The sequence below is a fragment of the Macrobrachium rosenbergii genome, chromosome 55, assembly GCF_040412425.1.
Source record: "Macrobrachium rosenbergii isolate ZJJX-2024 chromosome 55, ASM4041242v1, whole genome shotgun sequence".
Classification (NCBI taxonomy): domain Eukaryota; kingdom Metazoa; phylum Arthropoda; class Malacostraca; order Decapoda; family Palaemonidae; genus Macrobrachium; species Macrobrachium rosenbergii.
The window spans coordinates 31,300,268-31,323,150 of NC_089795.1; the positions used below are offsets into that span (position 1 = coordinate 31,300,268).

General features: G+C 35.5%; 1 protein-coding gene across 9 annotated transcripts in view; it reads right to left on the reverse strand.

Annotated features, from left to right (window-relative positions):
* shaker (Potassium voltage-gated channel protein Shaker) overlaps nt 1-22,883 on the reverse strand; it is a 650,071-nt gene that overhangs the window by 277,647 nt on the left and 349,541 nt on the right. For 2 of the 9 annotated variants that reach the window (XM_067099790.1, XM_067099789.1), the window contains exon 2: nt 5,178-5,216. The exons of the other annotated variants lie outside the window; for them this stretch is intronic. In XM_067099790.1, the coding sequence (XP_066955891.1) occupies nt 5,178-5,179 (2 nt within the window). In that variant the 5' untranslated portion in view covers nt 5,180-5,216. The remainder of the gene's footprint in view (nt 1-5,177; nt 5,217-22,883) is intronic. 9 annotated transcript variants of the gene reach the window in all.

The window sequence follows — 22,883 nt, forward strand, 5'->3', positions numbered from 1 at the left end:
ACCATGCATGATTTGAATATACAAAATGATTACATAAAAACTTATTCATAAGACGTTAAGCTAAGCTCTATACTGATGATTTAGAAAGCAAGTCATATCCTTATTGACTATGAATCCTGTTTATGTAACCTGCTCACCCCTCTCCACCGCCACTACATGTAAAACAATTACATATGTCTTTGTTCTTCTTTAAATACTCTGTTCTCGAATGTAACCTACACTTTTAGTATCGCGAATTTACTTACTATTTCTAATATATTCATTTTATACATCTTGGACATTTTCATCGACCAATATAAACGAATTGTGTACGTTACACAAAACGACTCTTTAAGGGTCTCATCAACCACCTATTAAACTGGTAGTAATGCATCCACCAGACTGTATTTTATGAGTAATTTACAAAATACCAATGAATATATCACAGTGCTTCCAAATTAACACAGTCTGCATGGTTTGTTTTCAACAGGAGGAATTTATACAAAATTAAGCTGGTTATACCTACCTCTGATAAGTATTCATGAGCGCAAATGCAAATCCTAATACAAAAGCAGAGATTTCTCTTACACTGCACATAAAACTAATATATCAATTTTACTATATATAACGGTCCCTTACTTAACAGTTGCGATTATTAAAAAAATGAAAAAGTATCATATCTGTGGCCATAATTCAATTTTTAAACTTATATTAAAACTGCCAGGAATGGACAGGCACTGGATACCTGTATCTAGGCCCTTTACGTCTTAGAATACAGTTACAATATATTTTGTCAAATGCTCCACTTACTCTGGACTCGGTCAAATCTCTTTCTTAAATCAAACTTTAGTCAGTCAAGATTCACTCTGAATGTGGCAATTATTAGTTTTTCTACACAGCAGTTATGAAGAGAGTTATAAAAACATAAATATTCCGTGTCAGCTTTTCAAGCCCTTATTATTTAAGTGGTGTGGTCAAGTAGCTACTCTGTGAAATTTTCGCTTTTTCGCATGAATACGCTCTTTGGTTTTAATGATGAAACCCTTAGATACAGGCAAATAACTATTGACTGGATAACTACTCTCCTATGCAGATACTCCTCGGACTCTGCCTTCATGACCTTGGAATCAGTCGTAATTTATGATGGTCCCTCTACTAAACAATTCCTCACTTATCTTGCTACTCAACCTATTTCCTCGAGCTTTTATCCTTCATTCCAGACTCGTAACATTAGATTAGACCTCATTCTCTTCTTACTCCCTTGTTCACAAACACCGTGCTTATAGATCTTTTAAGTGGGTATCAAGGGAATTAATTCTGATGGACAAGGAAATAGGAAGTTCCAAGATTTATGTTTACCTCTGTAGCCCCTACGTCCACTTCGTTCTTTCGTTGCCCCTACTTTTGCTTTTTATCTACTAATGACTTTTCAGTTTCATCTTTTATAACTCTCTCACGCTTCTACATTTTTCTTCCTGCAACCTCCAATGTATTTTAGTTTTTCCTTGGTCAGTTACTTCATTTTGTACCATCTGCCACCTGTCATCCCATCTCTTATGGCACAGCTTTCCATACTGTTTGGTATTAGCTCAAGCTCACTAAAACCAGTTTTATCCAAGGACTTGGCCTTGGCCGTGCTCTCCGGTTTGCTCTCTTTAAGGCGCTGTTTTTCCTCTTCCGCTTCCTGTGTTACTTTATTTCGAAATTTTTGAGACTAAATCAGCTATCAAAAAGCTTTGTTGCTCTACATGTATTAAGATGTGTTCTGTCTCCCTTAACATCCTATGGCTTTTGAATATTTTTCCTACCTCAATAAGATGCTCTTAATAAATAAATTTCCCGTCATATTCTTTATCCACTTTCCTCTTTTCCTCCTTGAACTAAATGCTATCAATCACTTAACCCATGTCTGTGTTTTATTTACAGTCCTCTTACCCTTAACATTTCCGCAAATTAAAGACTTACAACCAGTCTTGCTAATTAGCTACAATACCCGGTATTCTATTCGGCACAAACTTTCAGCCGTTTTTATTGCAGTTCCCTCATGATTACTTAATAAATTAATTTTCTCTTGTGCGCCCACCCGGGAGGTTTATGACAAAACATATCTATCTAATATAATCTAATCTAATCTAATCTAAGACTTCGTTTGCCGGTCAGTGAATATATTCACAACTTGCTTTCGGTCTATCATTCTGATTTCAAAAGTCACTTATCTTCAAAATACACATGGACAACAAGTAAGCGCTTCCCTATTTGCTCAACACGAGGTTTATGAGGGATCGACAGCAGAGGGGTGGTAGGTGGGTTTCATGACTGGGAAAAAGGAGTGGTGATTGGTAAGAGAAGAACCCCACCCCCTCCCCTCTCGTCCTTTCGCTTTGCATGTGAGGACTATGTGCATGCTTCATATGTGAGCATATGCTGGCGAGAAATCACGAGAGAGAGAGAGAGAGAGAGAGAGAGAGAGAGAGAGAGAGAGAGAGAGAGAGATCACCAGGTGGAGTCAACACCATTAAGCTGGGCTACAGCTTCATCGCTCTCACCGCCACACTTAACCCCATTTTCTGGCACATGGGGACACACCGCCCAACACCCTCCGCACACCTTCCTTCACCTATTGCTATTAAGAATATTAAACAGTCCAGCGCGCAAAAAAGGACGTGCCTGACGGCCAACTAATTCGCTACATTATCCTACACATCTTTACTTCGGAATGTTTCCATTCTTGCATACCAAGATGTGTAAACAGACTCCTTTTCTTGAAAATACTGACTCGTTCTGCAAAGCACAAGCCAAAGCATGTTAAAGAGAGTGACGCATTTCTTAGCTCACTGTACCTACCCCAAAAGGCTCAGAATTTGCACATAATAACTGATGTGCGAAGGACAGTTAACATAGCTGATGTGCAAAGCACAGTTAACATAATAACATTGGAACTCAGTCTTGAAACTGTTAAGGTAATATAAAAATCCTATTCCTATTTGCAAAACCACAGCGCAATCAAAAAAGAATACAGGTTTGCTAAAACTACTATCTTGTAATAGCCCCATATCACTTTAAAAAATAGTAATTTTTGCAGGATTTTCAAATGTTGAATGGAGTTTTCATTACAAGTAGTTAGAGGACAATAATTCCATACAATCAGGGATAGGAATATATAAATGTAAACGTAATTTTTGCGTTCCAGATTTTTTCCTTATAAAAGAGTAGTAACCCAGAGAGAGAGAGAGAGAGAGAGAGAGAGAGAGAGAGAGAGAGAGAGGGCCTTTAACTAAGCCTAAAGTTTTCATACACAAATATATTTTAATATTTTGCATGAGAGAGAAAGAAAGCGTATACAGCTGCTAAGGAACCCCATTCAAACAGAGAGATAAATGGTGCATAAGCAAATCAATAGACCTGCAAGGGGACACTCAAAGAAATTCATCGCATGAATCTTCATAAAAGATTACAAGCTGAATATTACAGAAAACTCACGAAAACGGTAAAACTCACATTTACGGGAGGGATGTATTAACCAGGATGAGGCTACCATAATAATATAAAAAATCCTCACGAAGAAACTTGCAGGCATATACCAAATATAGTTCACATGTAAGAGATCACGACGGCTCGTAGGATCGGAACTAGCTACCAAAGAAAATGTAACTTCAACATGAGCTGCGAATAATGAAGAGCTATGAAAATCATGCATATTAGTAAAAGTTATCGTATAATTTCCGGTAATAAGAATAACAATTTGATCCGCAATTACTATATAATTACAGTGCTTTTTTTTGCGGCACAACAGAGCCTGCAGTGTTTACCATCCTAAAATATAACACGGAATAAGAATACTTCATTTTTCTGTGAGAAACACATAGCTTACGGGAAACACGACTCGACGTTTAGGCTTCCGGTCGTCGAGTTCGGTTCAGCCTATCTCACCACTGGGACTTCATGTGTGCGCCGAATCAAGGTACCTAGGTCCTTGCTCCGGGACAGTACGTAACGTCATCGGTGTCGAGACTTGCAGTCTCGTTCCTTTTTTTGTTTTTTACATTACTGTCAATTCTTATACTGAGGGTTCACTAGTCTTACCAATAATTTGTTAAATACCGAGAGAACACAGCAAAAAGGTTAACCAAAAGGATTCTACCTTGAGCTTAACTGAACTATTTTGAAAACTGAAAAGACAGTCAAGGAAAACTACCTATTTCCTGCCTTGTATAAACTTATTCTTTAAATAAGTTATTTTTCAAATCGCGTTAAAGGCGGTCCATGAACCGAATCAAGCTTTAGGATTTGACATACAAGAATACGATCAAAGATTTCCAAAGATCTGGACTCATGGGGATGAGAGTCTGATCAAATGCAATGTAGAGTCTTCATATTTTTTGCAAAGTCCGATTGTTGACAACGAGAACCCTGACATGGACTCAGCGGCGGTGTAGCTGATCCACATTCTTCTCTGTTATGGAAGACCTTACAATAAAGAACCTAAAATCGTAAGATCCGGAGTGTTGGTGAGACAAGAAGATTTCAATCCAACTCTACAAAAAAAAAAAAAAAAAAAAATCTCACGTATATCAAAAGATCTTCATGAAAGAGGTGCATAATTATGTCACACAAAGATAAATTTACCAAATTTAATATTAGCTGAATGTGTACTGAAAGTCAGTAACAGAAACCTATTTCTGATGAAAATCAACACATAAGAAATTACAGGGAGGCCAAGAAAAATTATAGGACGACCTGCACACAAGGTGCTATTTTGGAGGGGGTATCTGAAGAAATTCTTTGACGATGGGGGTGCACGTGTTAAAGCATGGAAAAAACTTCTGACGGAAATAAAGTGAAAAATGCTGTAAAAGATATAGGCAACAGGACAGATCATTAGTTCCTTGCGCCATGAAGAATTCATTCTGATAATCGGAGAAAATTTCGCGAAACTTCACGTTTTAAAAACTGAACAATAAGTAATACTCGCATAACCTCTTCCAACGGCAATTAACGAAATATAAACGATTTATTAAATCACGTGCCCGCGCACACACACACACACACACACACACACACACACACATATATATATATATATATACATATACATATACATATACCGTATTAGAGATAAATATAAACTTGGTTAAAACTGTCCGTCATAATGCAGTAAAGATGTCGTAGGCTGCGCATTTATACTGTACAGTACTCACATTATAATTCAGGAACTGATGATTCACTCTGGTACTCACCTGCAATGAGATAGAAAAATCAAATTATTTCACAAGAAGCTCAAGTTACAAACAAACATACAATTTTTACAGAGTAAACAGCTGCTCATAAAACGTTTTCCAGATACTCCTTGCATCCATTATTAATCATGTCATTATTTCTTATGCAAGTGTAATCTTTAACTGAACTGGATCAAATGCATATCATTTTAGCATTCAGAGATAGCTCTAAGTATGACCAAGAAGAACGCTTACCCTCGACTATCCCTTCAGTTCACTCACCTTTTCTCTTAACCATACTGTATGAATGCTGTTATAGTCATCCAACACTGAAGTTCAACTTTGAAATGTTATAATGTATTAAGAACATTAACGTCACATTTTACGGTAAGGGGATCAAATTGAGAAAACTAAAAAGCAGAACAAATATTACTATTCTTACGCAGATCTAAAGACAAGGTTTCCCTAATTTCTCCTGCAGCTTCTCCTTACAAGCTGAAAAATAAACATCGTGAAAGTATTTACCCGAATGATAAATGGGAATAATGTCACTAAATATAATAAAAAATAGAAAACTTCTTACACAACTACAAATACATCCATTCATGCATAAGTATAAATCAAAGGTCAATGGCCTCTCAAAAAATGATTAATTGTCTAATAACAACGTGCGTAACATCCACTGATTCATGTAAATATTACAGTAGACGTATTTGAAATATACTGTATATTTAAAACATACGGAAAAGTAAAGCAGACAATACCCATAAAAAAAATATACGAAGGCCAACTTCCTCAACTTCAACAAAGATATCACTGGTCTCTTTTCAAACAAAGAGTGAGAAACAGTCATTCCGAGAAGTCTTAAGCGATATGCCTTTACTTGATAGTAAGCTAAAAATGATCTGGAATCGTTATACTGACACTTGCCAAGATTCATATAATGATATTAATACTAATGCTTTTCGATGTTGAGCGTAAGAAGAAACCTATATGAAACGAACTATTCATTACGTGAAACGTAATGCCTACGAAAATCGATTTTGTAACACAAACCACGCCTAAGGCTGCATTAGGATGATTGACTGATACACGTTCCGTTATCTCTAGCCAATCTACAGGTTGACTTACGCAGAAAAAAAAAAACGAAGTGGAATTTAACGGTGTGAATGAAGTGTTGACCGATGACCCTGAATTCCAGGTACTGAGGTAGTGGGGTCGTGAAGTGGGGAAGGGGGAGAGCGGTTGGACTGGTTGACAGAAACCGGTGAGCTAGAGGTGGAAGACCCTGGAAACATTGCGGCACCTAATTAGCCTGTCACTTCAGGAACCAGGAGTTAAATATAGCTTCACCCAAGTGGCGAGACATTGGGGGGGCTAGAAAGTGGGGCAAAATTTCCAGGGCATCCATACATAATCTAACGCAATTTACTCCAGGAACAGAAAAATATGAAAAATTGCATATATTCAGTAACATAAAGAGGTATGTGTTCACAATCGTTATGACATATAAAAGTTAGTTACTTGAAGATACTAGAGAGACTGTGTCTCTTCTATGTTCGATGTGAAATTTGCAGTTACTTTATAAAAATCGAGTACTTTAATTGACAGATGCTGGAAAGAATGTAATTCAACTCTGAATGTCTCTATCTACTGGCAAAGTCAGAAAGGTATACCCTCGATTTCAATGTGAGCTGTACGCGGAAATATTATTTCGGTAACACAAATATTGGCCAACAAAACTACTACGAAGCTAGTTATTCTGGAAGACTCGTACATTGAAAATATGAAATGTAATTAAGTACTAAACAATTCGATATTCTTTCTATCACTTCCAGTAAATAATGCCAACCTAATGACTACAACGAGAATTATTTTTTCCTCCCACTGTCCTCTATGTGTGTTTGTATATACATACATACTTTAATAAACTATATATATATATATATATATATATATATATATATATATATATATATATATATATATATATATATATATGAATTTATAACTGTTGGGCAAAACGTCCATCAATTTGTAAAGCTATCTATATTCGTATTTAGCAATAAAGGAAAAATGCATTCTAACTGAAATGCAAGTCTGTAAGGAAAAGGCACACATGAGTATCTGCAAGTATGCACGGTGTCCCCCCTTGTAAACCAAATGAGTTATTCGCTAGACGTGATGCCCTTCTTGAATATAAGGTTGAGAAAGAACATGAAAATGGTGTGCATATGGTAAACTTAGCTTCCTTCAGTGTTGTTAATACCTTTAAGCAAACATAAAAAATCAAGAAAATTTTTTTAAACATAGTAAAAAACCTCTGAAGAGAATGCCTATAAGAGTAACGAAATGACTTGATGAGAGAACCATGTTACACAAAACAAAATGTGAATTCCTTTCATTCTAGTGTCTGTAACATCGATAGTCTAAGCCACTGGCCCTTATACAAGTAAGCAAGATGAAGCCAAAAAGACTCTAGAATAGAGATTTTCGATCTCAGTTCCCTCTTATATTACAATACCACCACTTCTGACGGTATGGTGCTCTAGTAACAAAGAAATAACGATAAATTACCCATCAGATTTATACACAAGCAAATTAAGCCAAAAACAAGACCAAGTCACATGGCATTCAGATGTTATTATAACCTCCTCTGAATGCATAAACATTTTCATGAATAAACTCAAAAGAAGACCGTTCCACGGTTTTTCAGTAAAATTACTGGTTGACTGACCATCCAAGTATTGCATAATAAGTAACACAAACTAATTCCTAAAAAAGTTAAGTACCAAATTAGAAACCTGGTGGCAAAAGTTCCTCCGCTGAAAAAGAAAAAGTTTACCTAAGGCAGACAAACAGAATGTGTCAAGAAGAAAATGAGAAATAAAGGAAACGAACATTTCATAATATGCGTTTATTTTAATGCTTTAAAACTTATCGCATACGTATCACAACGACTGAAAGTGGAGAACGAAACGTTGGCAAATGCTGGATAATCGTATGAAGCACTGTTTAGGACTACCAATAAATCGTTGACTTACATTTAACCTGTTTTTGATGTGCGCGATAGATTGCCGGCGTATGTTTATGACATGTTTTACTGCACCCTAAGATCGAGGAAGACTATAATGATTTAAGTACTACTACTCTCAAATGCAATAATGCTAAGGAATATAAGAGTGGAAGAGAAACTAATGTTAAAAACACAAAACACTACTTGATGTTCATGAAACAATGTGTAATGTCCTCATACAAGTCGCAGTGATGAAGCGCTCTGATCTTTAAAAACCAAACAAAGCCATTCATTCGATTTTTGAGTCACTCTGCATATAAACAAAAAAACAATTCCCTGTGATGTCCTTCAGGCGTAAATGGATTAAAAAAAAACTCTGTAATGAAAAGTATAGACTTCTTCCCGTCGATTATACTTCTGTAAAGTGCTATTTTCAAAACTGGTGACTTCATTCTTGTCCCATACGAGGTTCCAAAGTATAGAAGTTATGGAGCCTCTTATTTAAACTATTTGTTGTGAACATAAGGTAAAACAATTTGTTACAATTATTCCCTATCTCCTTATGCGAAATGACATAGGTGTGAGTCTTTTTAGATATCTGGAACAATTGTCCAGTCATCGATACTTGAAAATACATATCTTGCATGCCCAATAACTTTCTTCCATATTTGGTAATATTTAAGGCTACACCAGCAAGATATTGCGTTCACGTCAATCTGGTATATTCCTGTACAAACATAAGGGCCACTGACTAATATGGAACAGAATTAAAGAAATTTTGTATCACTTTAAAATATTAATGCTAAACGAAGATATCTTGGTGTCAAAACCACTAATCACGTTTCATTATCGTAACTTGTTAAATGACAAAGCTATCCAATGTTGTTTCATAATAAATGGCCCACCCAAGATAGAAGCCAAACTTGAGGAATCGAAGGAAACTCTTTCTCCAATAACGTTAAAGGCCTCGAGGCACCGTGAGAAGATGTCAGGGATGATGGGGATTACCATCAGGACTGCGCATCCACTTCCCTTCCCTTCCCCGTATCCAATCCCCACCCATCACTTATCTCCTCCTCACACCATCTCTCAGTCCCTCCACCTTAAGAAGTGACAGGTGAAGCCAGGAGTTGAGGGACGAACCTGTTATATTCATGAGTTATCAAGGGCTTCGTCTCATCTCTCATGCTTACGATGTAAGACGTTTATGAGGCCGGAGGAGAAGGAAAGGGGACCGACGGGGGAGGAGGGGCACGACAGAAACATTCGGGAGATGACTGCCTAAATACAATGCAACGAAGATAGAGTCTGAAGGAGAACTGAACAATAAAACATACGCTGCTTTACCACCTGCATATTTATTAGAAAATATAACAGCGCCAGTTTAAAGACAGTGAACATAACATTACTAATGATAGTAATCATATAGGTCCATGGCGAAGTGTACTTAGAGGTCTAGTAATAAGGCAAACAGGTTTTAGGGAGGAATAAAGAAAGCAAAAACATTTAGAACACAATCTTTCTTTGAGATACAATTCAGAACATTTAATAGTGACAAAATTGATCTGCGACCCTTCGATTGACAATACGGCTAGAGCAATGCAGTCACTTCGAAATGCTTCGTATCAATTGGGTAAAAACAAAACGAGCTGGGCGCTCAGACTCATCCACTTACACGGAGGACAACAATAACCATCGTTACCACAACAGCAATTGTTCAAAGTTAACTACGATATCTCAAGTTCAAAGACACAAATAAACATATAGACGAATTTCCAGGAATTCCTGATTCCAAGAAAATTCACAAAAATTTACTATTCTTATATAAGATGTGTTTGTGAAGCAACGCCGCAGACGGCGGCAAATTTATGATTAACCTTTCATCTCTAAGTATGACCTTCCAAAATGAAATCTCTATTTCATTTGGTTTAAAATGTATGAAGGTTTAAAAAAAATGAACCTAAAAACCGGTCCCCTATAGAGGCAAGACTAGCAGTAAGACAGATGGACAGTTTGGTCGATTACAAGCCACCCATAGGCGCATTCCAAGAGCAAAAAAATTCCACATGATTACCATACAACTGAAGGGAGTATCATGATCTCTTTTGTGTGCACTCGTAGTGATTCTGTGCTATCTTTAAAACCCTTGTGCTAGCAGAATGTACACATGCGTGACCAGAAAGTTGGGGAGACTATAAATAGCAATATCCATCCTACATGTCTCCCTAGTATCAAGGTGGACTTAATGAAATGAAAACCACATGATAAAAACAAATAATCCATTTTCGTGATCTCCCGCAGCAACCGCCTTGGCAGCTTCTATCGAGGAGACTCCGAGTACGTTGTGTTTTTAAGGAATCTCAACTTTAAAAAGGTAAATTTAGCCACATCCTCGAAGCCGTTCCCTCTAAATGACAATTTGAATTCAAGAACTTTATGGAGACCGAAAAACACGATGCCATGCTCTAAAAGTCATGAAGAAATGGTAACTGATTTCTTCACATTTTAGGCATACTTGCTGTTCACTGATTACATTGCAATGCCGCACGGCATTTATACACCGATATGGATAATTATATAGCAATCATAATCTATAAAAGATTGATACATATTAATCATAATAATCATCATTCGGTCCTAGTGAGCGTCTCATTTATTATTTGACGGTTGCAGTTTACAGATGACTTGAAAAAGTTATCTCGCATATAACTTGTTTTGGAACAGATCAAATTATAAAAAGAGAGAGAAAAAAATAAAAGGTTAGTTATGAGCTTCGGAATGGAACGAGACGAGTAAAGCTAAAGGTAGAGGTACGGGGTTGGGAGTGAGGGGAGGGGCAAAGGTAACCTTAGTTGCAGCAGTGGGTTGACCCACAGCTCAGCAAGGGGTGACCTTTGGCTTCCTCGGAATAACCTAAAGATGTTACAGGTCATCTCTCAATCATATTCTTGACTATTTCAGCCATTATAACACGGCGGTGGAGGAGGAGGAGGAGGAGGAAGAAAAAGAAATAGGGGAGTGAAGACGAGGAGAAAAAGGAAAGGGTAATGAAGAAATGCAGAAAGAGGGACGAGGACAGATAGGAAAAACAGGGGAGGAGAAAAAGTAAAGATGTTACGGAAGAGAAGAATAAGACGGTGGAAGAATTTACAAAGGAAAAGAGGGAAGACGAGGAAGATAAAAATATGGAAATGGGAGACAGTATTAAGGGAAAAAAAAGATTAAGAAGGAAGAAGTGGAAGAGGGAATAAGGGGAAAAGGAGAGGGGAGAGAGGAATAAGGAAACAAAGTAAGAGGAATAGAGGAGTGGGTAAAGGGGATGAGGAGGAAAGGAATGAGAGGAATAAGGAAAAAATAAGATGGAAGGAAGAGAGTAAACGTAGAGCGAAGAAGGGAATAAAATAGAAAAAGGATAAAGAAAACAAAGAAGAGACGGGGAAGGGGAAGAAAGGAATAAGAAAAGAGAATAGGAGGATAATGCAAGAGAAAAAGGTGAAGATGAAGAGAGAGTGTATGAGAGATAAGAAAAAACAAGGAGTAAGAAGAGAGAACAAGAAAGAAAAGATAATGTTATGATTAAGGAAAAGGAAATGATAAAAGAGAAAATGGAAGAAAAAATAGAGGAAAAGAGGATGAAGGAGGGGAAAATAAGAATAAGACAAAGGAAGAATAAGAAGAAGAAAGGAAAAAAAAGAATAAGGAGAGGGAAGACAGGAATAAGGAAAGAAAAGTTGACAAGGAGGAGATGGAAGAATGAAAAGATGACATCGAAGAAGAGACGGAAGAGGGTAAGTATGAGAAGTCGGGAACAACGACTGAAAGAAGAAAAAAAAAAAGGTACGGGAAGAGAGAGAAGAGGAGAGGGCAGAGCAGCACGCAAAGAAGGAAGAAAAGAATCAGCTGGGGGCAGAGAGGAATAAAGTTTGAAGAGAGAAAAATGAGGAAAGAAAAGCAGGAAGTGAAGCGGGAAGATTAGAATGCGGACGGGAAGAGGGGAATGACAACTGAAAAGGAAAGAATAACGCGAGCGAAGAGGAGGAAGAATGAACATTAAAAGGTTAGGGAAGAACATGGAGAGGGAAGACAAGAAAAAGAAAGCAAAAAGAAAAGGCAAGCAATTAAGGGAAGAGAATAAGAAGCTGAGAAACAGAAGAGAAGAATAAAGCTAGGAGGAGGACGACAGGGTAGGGAAAAGAATAGGTGTTTGAGAAAATTAGGAGGGAAGAGAGTAAAGAGAGGAAGAGAAGAATAAAGAGAGGCGGGGGGAAGGGGAGGAAAAGGGAAGACGAGAGAGAACATAGGACTAAAAGGGTGGAAGAGCGGCAAGAGGAGGAGTTTATGCCGATAATGTTCTTCCTTGACAGGATGAACCGTAATTCTTTAACCTCTCTTTCCTCTTACCAAGAGGAGCTCGGAGTATGCTCGAGAGCACTCGCTCTTCAAAGGCACTGCGTGGTTTGTCGCTTTTTATCAACCAACGGGAAGGTCAATGGTTTCATTATAGCAAGTTTCAAAAACATTCTCTGCTTATTCATTCATCATCTGATCCTCTGTATATTTGTTTTAGCCATTATTAACTGGCCCCTGTCATATCCGGATTACTTTTTTAACTACTTCAAACTCATACAGACTTTTGGTTTCAGTCTTGTCTTCTTCCCTCTGTTTAATTACTCTCTCAGTATGTTAAAAAACAACGATTTCATGAAAAAAGATGAAGTTATGTGAAATGAGACATAGGAAAGCTGTCAAATGAAGGAGACAGCAGGATCCGACTAGAGTAAACAAACCATGTACGAAATTAGGAGAAAACACTGTATTGTATAAAAAATCTGTCACGAGATCAAATTGAAAATGCAATCTTTCGTCAGTCTAAATTTTTATCGATAAGGACTCTGGAAGTAAAGACATTCATAATGTAAAGACAGGGAATATCTTAAGTTTGTTGCTTTCTGGCTTCATCTTTTTTCACCCATCACACATTCAAATGTCCCCTTTGCACGATACCAGTATTTGCTATTCAAATGTGGAAAGGTTAAAGAGAGAGAGAGAGAGAGAGAGAGAGAGAGAGAGAGAGAGAGAGAGAGAGGGGAGCTAATTTGTTTAGAATAACACTGAAATCCATATTTTTCACCAATACAGTTCAATGGCAGACTTTCTGAAATAATTTTTATTTGCGATAACTAATATATCCTAGTTTTACTACAGGATTAAAACGACTGAAAGTTCGCATATCTTAATGGTCATCAATAACAATAACTGAGTAAGAAATATTTGTAGACCATAAAGATACACAGATTACACCAATAAATGCTCATAAAAAGGACCACCACGGCTTAATTCACTACCACCAACAAATTTATATCACTAAATCGTCATCACTTTAAGAGAGCCGGAGACCCAATCTTATCATTATCTTTATTAGCCGATGTCGAAAAGCCTTTACGGCTCAACAATGTTTGCCTTCGATCATAAGTGGAGCAACAAGTGAAGCGTCGCCGACACTTCGGTGCACGATATTTACACCTGGCAGGGGAAAGAAGTCCGGTTGTTCGTCCGTCCTTCCTTCTAACGACGCTTTCGGGATATCGGACACATCTTGCAACTTGTAAGATCGATAACCTTTCTTGGCCAAAGAAAAAACACTTTAAGAATACACCACCAGGAAGGAATGTTTTAATTGACCCTTCACCATACGAATATGAATAAATATGTATATATGGATTTCGTTACTAAAAATTTAAGAAAAAATAAGAAAACATAATGAAGGCAGGAGAGAGAGAGAGAGAGAGAACCATAATCAGCAAAGCGAACTGCTTATTAACTTCTTAAAAGACTTGATCCGATGCTTCACATCGGGTCCAAAACATTGCGTCTACCTTTAGGGTAGGTTTATTAACACATCATTTTTCATTACAAGGTAATCCTGTTCTTTCTCTTTAGCGGGTTACTGCGCTGCATTTCACTTAAACCCTTCCTCTTCCAATTTCCTTGATCCCTGTTACCTGATATAATTCATATAACTGCTCCGTATCTCTTCAAAATTTAAACATATTCTCTTTGCCCGTAAATAAAAACCACTCCCTTATTTTTTCTTTTCTTTCCTTGCCATCAGACATGGAGTTCAAACTCGGGAGATTTTTGTCACCTAAGAGAAAGCAATGATCTGAGTGCTCAGTATCTGACAGATGAAGCTGAAAATTATCTTGATGCTTCAATATTTTCCTTCGAATGTTACTCTTCTATGAATGGTCAATAAAGGTAGTGAATAATTAGCTTATTAATTACTTTGTTAAAAAAAATATCCATAGTTGCATGAAGATGTTTAAATTCTGGTAATCTAATAGGAATTCCCGTAAGTTTTACCAAACACGATATCTGTTGGAAAAGTAGTAGCATTTATAATGTCCGCACGTCATCAACCAATAAAGAAATGCTATTATTTCTGCATGCAAACATCCATATAGCAGTTTCAGAAGTACAGTAAGCACAGATGAACGTAACCAAGAAAAGTAAATTAAAAGATAAAGGTAAAATTATAAAACCCGAGTGCCTGCAAGATAACCGACGAGCTGGGGAACTAAAGGATGAAGTATAAAAAAAAAAAAAAAAAAAAAAAAAAAAGTGGTTTTGATGAAAAATAAGGGAAGGGAATTCAGAATCGGGAAGTGAATTCTTCGACAGAACAAGAAGAAGGGGACGATGATGACATTGGTGAAATAGCATCGTGTCGCTTTCAGTCAAGAGTTTGCAATATAACTGTAATTACTCGAGAGAGCAAAGTTGATCATTAGAGCGATTTCTTGATATTTCCCTTGAGAAATACATTAGTTAATAAATAATTTTCAGTGAATGTCGTCCTCACTGCTATAAAATCAGGACTATTTATAGAAAAAATGGGAAAATACTTCGTTTCTTAATTCTCTTCGAACGAAAAATTTGGGGACTTCGCAGTGTCAAAAAATGTGAAATTTTCATGCTTTATTATTATTATTATTATTGTGTGTTATTGTGTGTGTGTAATATCATGCATCCTTGAAGGAAATCTATGTGTTTAAATATGCACATGTATGGATTTACATAATTCCATCAAACTTTAACATGGATGTGCGTGCAACCTAGCAACTTGGGGGGTATTTGACGAAAATATGGGAATATGCGTCATTACTTATTAGGCAAAGATAATTAAATAATACAGAAAATCCATGACATATTAGAAGATTAGGCTCTGGCAACTTAATTAGCTGATCATACCTAGAAACTTGAGACGCTAAATTTGGCATCGGGAAAGTTGAGGAAGACATAACCGAGAGTTGCAATATCTGGCACGTGGCCCAAATGCATAAAATCAGAGGTATAAGATAAGACTTTTTAAAATACATTCAACTGCTCATTACCAAATAAATTCAAACTCAAGATTTACAATAATTTGATAATGTATTAACTCATAAAACACCACCTAACAATTCCTTTATTTCAATAACATTTGTTAATATATCCGTATTAATGTTTGCCCAAACAACGTTGAGAAAAGCCAAATCACATCCAAGTTACTTTACATCTCTTCATAGTACTTGACATTTCACAGCATCAAGACGTCTCTTCTTTTCAGTTGCCATAGCTGCCGCGATGGGCAACTTCATATGTCTTAGCCTTGGCCCGAAGAATATTCAGAGATAAAGGAATATTTCTAACTACACTTCAAGTTTTCTAAAAGACACTTCAATAATGCCTAGAATCGCATATTTGTCCCTTATGAGGATTTTCTTAAAGTGCATTCGTAAGTCCAAGGGACTTAAAACAGCCTTTTTCTATTCATATAACATTACTTCGTTTTATTAAATATATATATATATATATATATATATATATATATATATATATATATATATATATATATATAAGTATATATATACACACACTATCTCTATACACATGTGTGTATGTAAAGAAAGAGTGGGGCCCAACTCCACAGGCATCTAGGTTTTGGAACGCTCTCAGCCTACTTCCAGCTGGTCCACCCACCTGCAAGTAGGTACTAACACCTGCAGCGGTCAAGAAAAAGGATGTGAGGCTAGAAACCTCATCCTAGTAGCCTTCTATTATACCGCAGGGCTGTAAACTTCTGGCGCCATCCCCTCTCAAAAGGAATAAAGATTATTTATACAAATATACATACATAAACATAAACATATATATATATATATATATATATATATATATATATATATATATATAAACACACAAATTGTAAGCATGTATATGTATATATACAGTATATACACACAAACAGGTACATACACATAATTGTGTGTGCATATACAGTATATGTTTATGTATGTATATTTGTATAAATAATCTTTATTCCTTCTGAGAGGGGATGGCGCCAGAAGTTTACAGCCATGTGGTAATATAGAAGACTACAAGGATGAGGTTTCTAGCCTCACATCCTTTTTCTTGACCGCAGCAGGTGTTAGTACCTACTTGCAGATGGGTGGACCAGCTGGAGGTAGACAGAGAGCGTTCCAAAACCTAGATGCTCTGTGGGGTTAGCGCCCCACCCCCTGTTTATATACACACGTGTACATTTAGATATATGAGTGTGTGTGTATAAACACACATACACACACACACATATATATATATATATATATATATATATATATATATATATATATATATTACAAGTAAAGTTATATAATTAGAAAAGGTTGTATATATATATATATATATATATATATATATATATATATATATATATATATATATATATATATATATAATATATAAACATATATACGAATTTAATCTTGGTAATATATCTAGCTGCCTCCCTTATCTCGGGAGAACCAAAATTCCGGTGATAGAATGCAAAACCTAAAAATAAACAGATGCCACTGAACATTGTTTGAATATACTAGAACAATATATGACTGAGTTAAAAAAACTTCGTAATTAATGGACATTTCAACAATTCATATTTTTTAAGCAAAACTTTCTCATATAATGAATGAATTCAATATTAGACAGCGCCATATAAACAAACGAATGTGTCAAACATTTAAGCGACGTGTTTAGACATACATGTAAGTTTTCGAAAAGTGACATAACACTCTGAAACATATTTCCAAAATAACCTAATAACATTTTGTGTAATCGCCATAAAGCAAGTGGAGCTCAAAGTGCATAAAATTACACTTTGTTAGCATCAGTTTAATTTTTATGATGAAACTTAAATGGTGGGTAAAGGGATTACACTTCTCATGACAGTAAACTGTATCACTCCAGTTAATTTTTTATTAAGCATGTTTTGATAAAAACATTAAAATTATGATTCTTTAAAAATCACGTGAAAGTAAAATCAAGTAAAATAAAACAAAACGAGATGAAACTGATCTCCGTTTATAATTAGATCTAAAAGTGTATTATTAACGATAAATGTTGCTTTTTATTTTGAACACTTCTATAGGAATTCGCTTACCGGAAAACAACACTAAAATCGAAAGATTAAGACCCAGTAAGCAATGAACCTGATCTTCGAATATGAGGATCTGCAGTCATTTGAAGTTTCTTCCTTACAGACGGTAAGTAAAAATGATTCACTCAGAAGGAATTGTGTCAACATCCTCTGTGCATGCGTCCGTATGAAGACACAGGAGACTTATTTCCGGTAATCCAAATAACATTCATCCCTCAACTACAGAACTGTATAACAATTCCGCTATGTCTCAAAATTAATGGAGTACAATTTCACACTTAAAAAATTTCACTTTTCATCGGCAGACAAGGTTATTAGCAGTATAGTAAAATTATAGTAAAACTAAAATTTCTCAGTAAGTTTGAAAGTAACCTACATGGGCAATTCTATTGGTAGTAGTATGTGATTTTTATCTGAAAATTTAAATATATATGCATACGTACACACACACACACACACACACACACACACACATATATATATATATATAATATATATATATATATATATATATATATATATATATAATATATATATATATATATATATATATAGTGCTCATACACATTATATATGTATGCATGTTATGAGAAATTTTAACATTTAACCTGTATCACTGATAAATGCATGCATACACTAAAACATATACTGTACACACACATATATATAATATGTATTATATATATATATATATATATATATATATATATATATATATATATATATATATATATATATAAATATATATATATGAATATCAGTATACATGTATTTCTGCTCAAGCATAACTCTGAAACGCATTAAGCAACTTCAACTAAACTTCGGATACATATGACCTACTATCTCGATAATAATACCGTGAGGGTAAGACATCACTAGCACCAAAGGGCACTAAAGGGGGTGGGGGTGGGAAGGGGCTTCCTTGAAACGGGGCTGGTTCTGTCCGTACACTTAGTAACTAAATAAAGTCTTCTGGTTTATATTACCTCATTTCAGTTTACATATGACTTACTATCTTGAAAAGAATACTATGGGGAGGGTGTAAGACATAACTGGCACCAAAGGGTGGGAAGGGGGTGACATGTAAAAATAACTGAAAACGACAGATATTAGCGTCTAATCCATAGTTTTCGAGGTTGATGAGATGAAAACTCATACTCCCGATGCCCTTTAAGTCCAAGTTCTTCTCCGATAGGAACTGGGCATGAGAAGGGAGGATATATAATATGTCAAAAAAATGTGAGGCAATGTAATTCATGCAACTATCTTGACAGAAAAGAGAGAGAGAGAGAGAGAGAGAGAGAGAGAGAGAGAGAGAGAGAGAGAGTTTATCAGTTGTCATTCAGCGTTTTTCCGGGCAGCGCCGTTCTGGTCAGCTAGTGTGTGTGTGTGTGTATATATATAAATACATATACATATAAATATACATAATTATTTATAATTATATGTGCGTGTATTCTGAGTTATGCTTTATAATTACTCATGAGCAACTGTCAGCTTCTTAGATTCATTAATCTACTTATTTTCTGTTTATCAAATTATACTGCGACACGAAGGCGCCTAGGGTTCGACTCCTTGCAGAACGCGGAAGATAGCACAGCATCAAAGGACGAATATATGATAAATGCGTTCATAAAAAGACCACGCAACGCCGCCTTGAAAAAGTGAAACTCTGTAAAAAAAAAATATTTCTAATTTAAAAGAAACATGTTCGATAATTATAATGACATTGCACTGCTTCCTGTGTGGATGTAAAAAGAAAGAATACGGATAATACCACGACGGCATGCCAACGATGTAAGCGGCGAGGCAAATAGGCTTATGCTGTTTACTGAATAGGCTATCTAAAGCTTATTACATTCGTCTATGTCCCTTTATCAATATCTTGCTATCTATTTGTTTTTCGATAAATGAATATGGGTGTGTGTGTGTGTGTGTGTGCGCGCGCGCGCGATATATGGAGTGTTTTATAACGATTGCTATGATGCGTGATCCCAGAAATTAATATCGTGTGTTTGGACAGGAAAATGAGATAAAGTAATTAGCCTAATCTCTGTTAAGGGCAATCACGATAAGTGCATTTTCTTGTGTTAAGAGGTCAACACTAGACTAATAAAACAAAGCAATTAAAACCCAAAGGTCGGTGGTGGTAGGGAGGACGGCTTTAGATGTCATAGGGTCCCTCGCACCCCATGAGGCAATAGGGAGCGTCGACCATGTCAACACTGAGGTCCCTCACAATGCCATGCAGAAGAAGTTTTTAGCTCTTAGTAGGATCCGCAATATGACAGGCACTTTTACAAAGATCATATTAAAGATACTCCTCTCTTTTTATCTTCGCCACGTTCCGGCAACCGAGGATTACTTGCTTGTTTTTATGGTCATGGCATCATGATTCATTTGGCAAACATCTTGGGGTCTTACTTCCAGTACGGTAGGGGTGTGATCGGTGCCTTCGATCACAGAAGTACTATAACAACAAAATTAGTGCTTATTCCAACAGAAACGACAGAGAACTGTGAAAATTCTAACACGCACAAGAGAGAGGCACATATACAAATATACACAGATATATACATACATACATTCATACTTACATACCCACATATATATATATATATATATATATATATATATATATATATATATCTATCTAATTATCTATCTGTCTATCTATCTATCTGTATATATACATCTATATATATATATATATATATCTATATATATATGTATATATATACATAATATATATAAAGCTGGCTTCAGAAGGTGCTAACTTTCTGCACTCAGGAAAGTATTTTGAGTTGGGGTTTTAGCTCCATGCCCTTTTCCAACGAAATCAACAATTACCAGGTACATAATTGACGTTTAAGGTCAACAGACGAACGAATCGATTTAATGCATATAAATGCTCTTACACATGCACGCTCCTAATTTGTAAGTCCTTATAAGTTACATAATATTACAAAACAAAGAAGACAGTTGGCATAACCGATCGGACGTCTTTAATATTCCAAATGAGCACTCACGTCCGAGTGCTGGTTTTATTATGAAATGGCAACAAATGATGGTAAAGATCACGTTTCGGTGCATTAAATTCTTCAATTTTAACGCTTCAATAACATTTTGCCCTGGGCTGATCTCACTGCCTAGGCTGAAAAATCAACCTTTCATATGGGTGGAACAAGTTAGTAGTTCAGGAATAATTGAATTGTTAAGCGTTCAGGACCTTATTCTAAGACATTTGTTTCTGTTATTGTTAGAAGTCCTTATTACGATAACTGGGTCCTCTGTTCTAGAAGCAGAGCGTAATATTTAATCGTTTGTATTTAAATCACGTACATAAGAGGACACTTCAAAAGTCGACCAGTAGGGAAGATCTTTATAGTCTAGGGTAAAGCAGTTTGCATTCTGTGTAAGTGGTATCAGTCTAGTGGGAAATTTTGTCCAAACTAATGGTACGATCAGACGAAATAGGCGCCTGGCACTCTCGCTGACGCTTAATTTCGTGAAGCTCATGGTTCAGCTTTAGGGACGTAGAATTGCACCGCATCATACACCATGATTTGTATTCGGCCATCTCCTGATGAAAAGCAATTCCACCTCCTGCGTTTCTATTTAGGGGATTCACAGAGTTTACAGGCTTTCCATGAGTGAGGCAGGTCATTTTCAAACGTCATTCCATTGCCAAACCTACGAAATACTTGATGGATTAGACATATTCCAAAAATATCTTGAACGATAAACTTCCAACCAATTAATAATTAATGAGGCTTGAGTCGGAACTTTATCAAAATAAAACGTTCTACTATCGGTAAAATTCATGTTCCCTTCGTTGATTAAAGTTACAGCATTTGTAAGTATTAAGTCAAAGTGAAAAAATTCAAAGAGAAAAAAACTTGTCACATCATTAATCATTAAAACCGACACATTTCAGTGGTAATACAATGAATACACACTCATAAGCACATGGATGATGAAAATTACTTTTGATAATATATGCAAAAAAATAAATAAATAAATAAAGCGATGAAAGTTGTTTTTTTTATAATCCGCCCAAGACCACAAGTAGATTTAGTTAATTCACAAAACTGATGGAAATGCTTATGGAAATATTATGGTCGTGTATTCTCTAGATGTTTGTAGGCATAATAAATGACACAATCCCATGGAAAAAAATACAATCCCAATTAACAAAATGCAAATTAATAATAATAATAATAATAATATAAATAATAATAATAATAATAATAATAATAATAATAATGGTATTAAAATGTAAATAACGGTACTAGAGACTTAATCTCTCGAGCGAAGAAATCGAATTTATCACTAAAAATGTGCAAGATTCAACTAATTTTCGGGAAATGAAATGCTGCATAGGTCTCGGAAAGATTAAAGATGACCGCTTCCTCGTCATTATTACAATGAAAAATATATAAACCGCATGTGAACAATTAATGACCTAATTATGTAACTACACTAAACATTTCAAATGACTTTCATTATGCAAAATGCCAATACTTTCTATTTCCACTAGACATCTGATCTGGATATACACAGGTGCGTCTTTATAATTAGGAAATGTATCAAAGCTCACAGATTTTATATATTCATCACAACTATTCTAAAATTCTCTCTCTCTCAGTAATATCTGCATTCAAATGGTCATTATATATTCAATCGTATCAACACACACACATACACACAAACTTTAATGTACGTATGTATGCATGTATGTACGTTTTTATGTAAGTGTATATATATATGTACATACACGTACATACATGTACAGTTTGTATACATACATACATACATACATATACAGGTGTATATATGTATATATTATTTATAAAATAAAAAATCCACAATGATTTTTAAAACCTTTGTAGATATAAAAGCCATGTAGAATGGGCTCTTTATATTTTTTTTGCACCTCCTACAAAAAAGTCAACTTTAGCTCAATGAAAACTATAATAAAGACAACTGCACATAGCTCTGACGAAATGTGGATTTGTATATTCAAATTCATTAGTATTACTGTGAACTTCTTATCACATCTTAGTACTAGGGCACATTACATCTTGCCATTTGTGTACACACACATACATTGATATATATATATATATATATATATATATATATATATATATAAAACACACACTGTATATATGTATATATACATATATATATATAT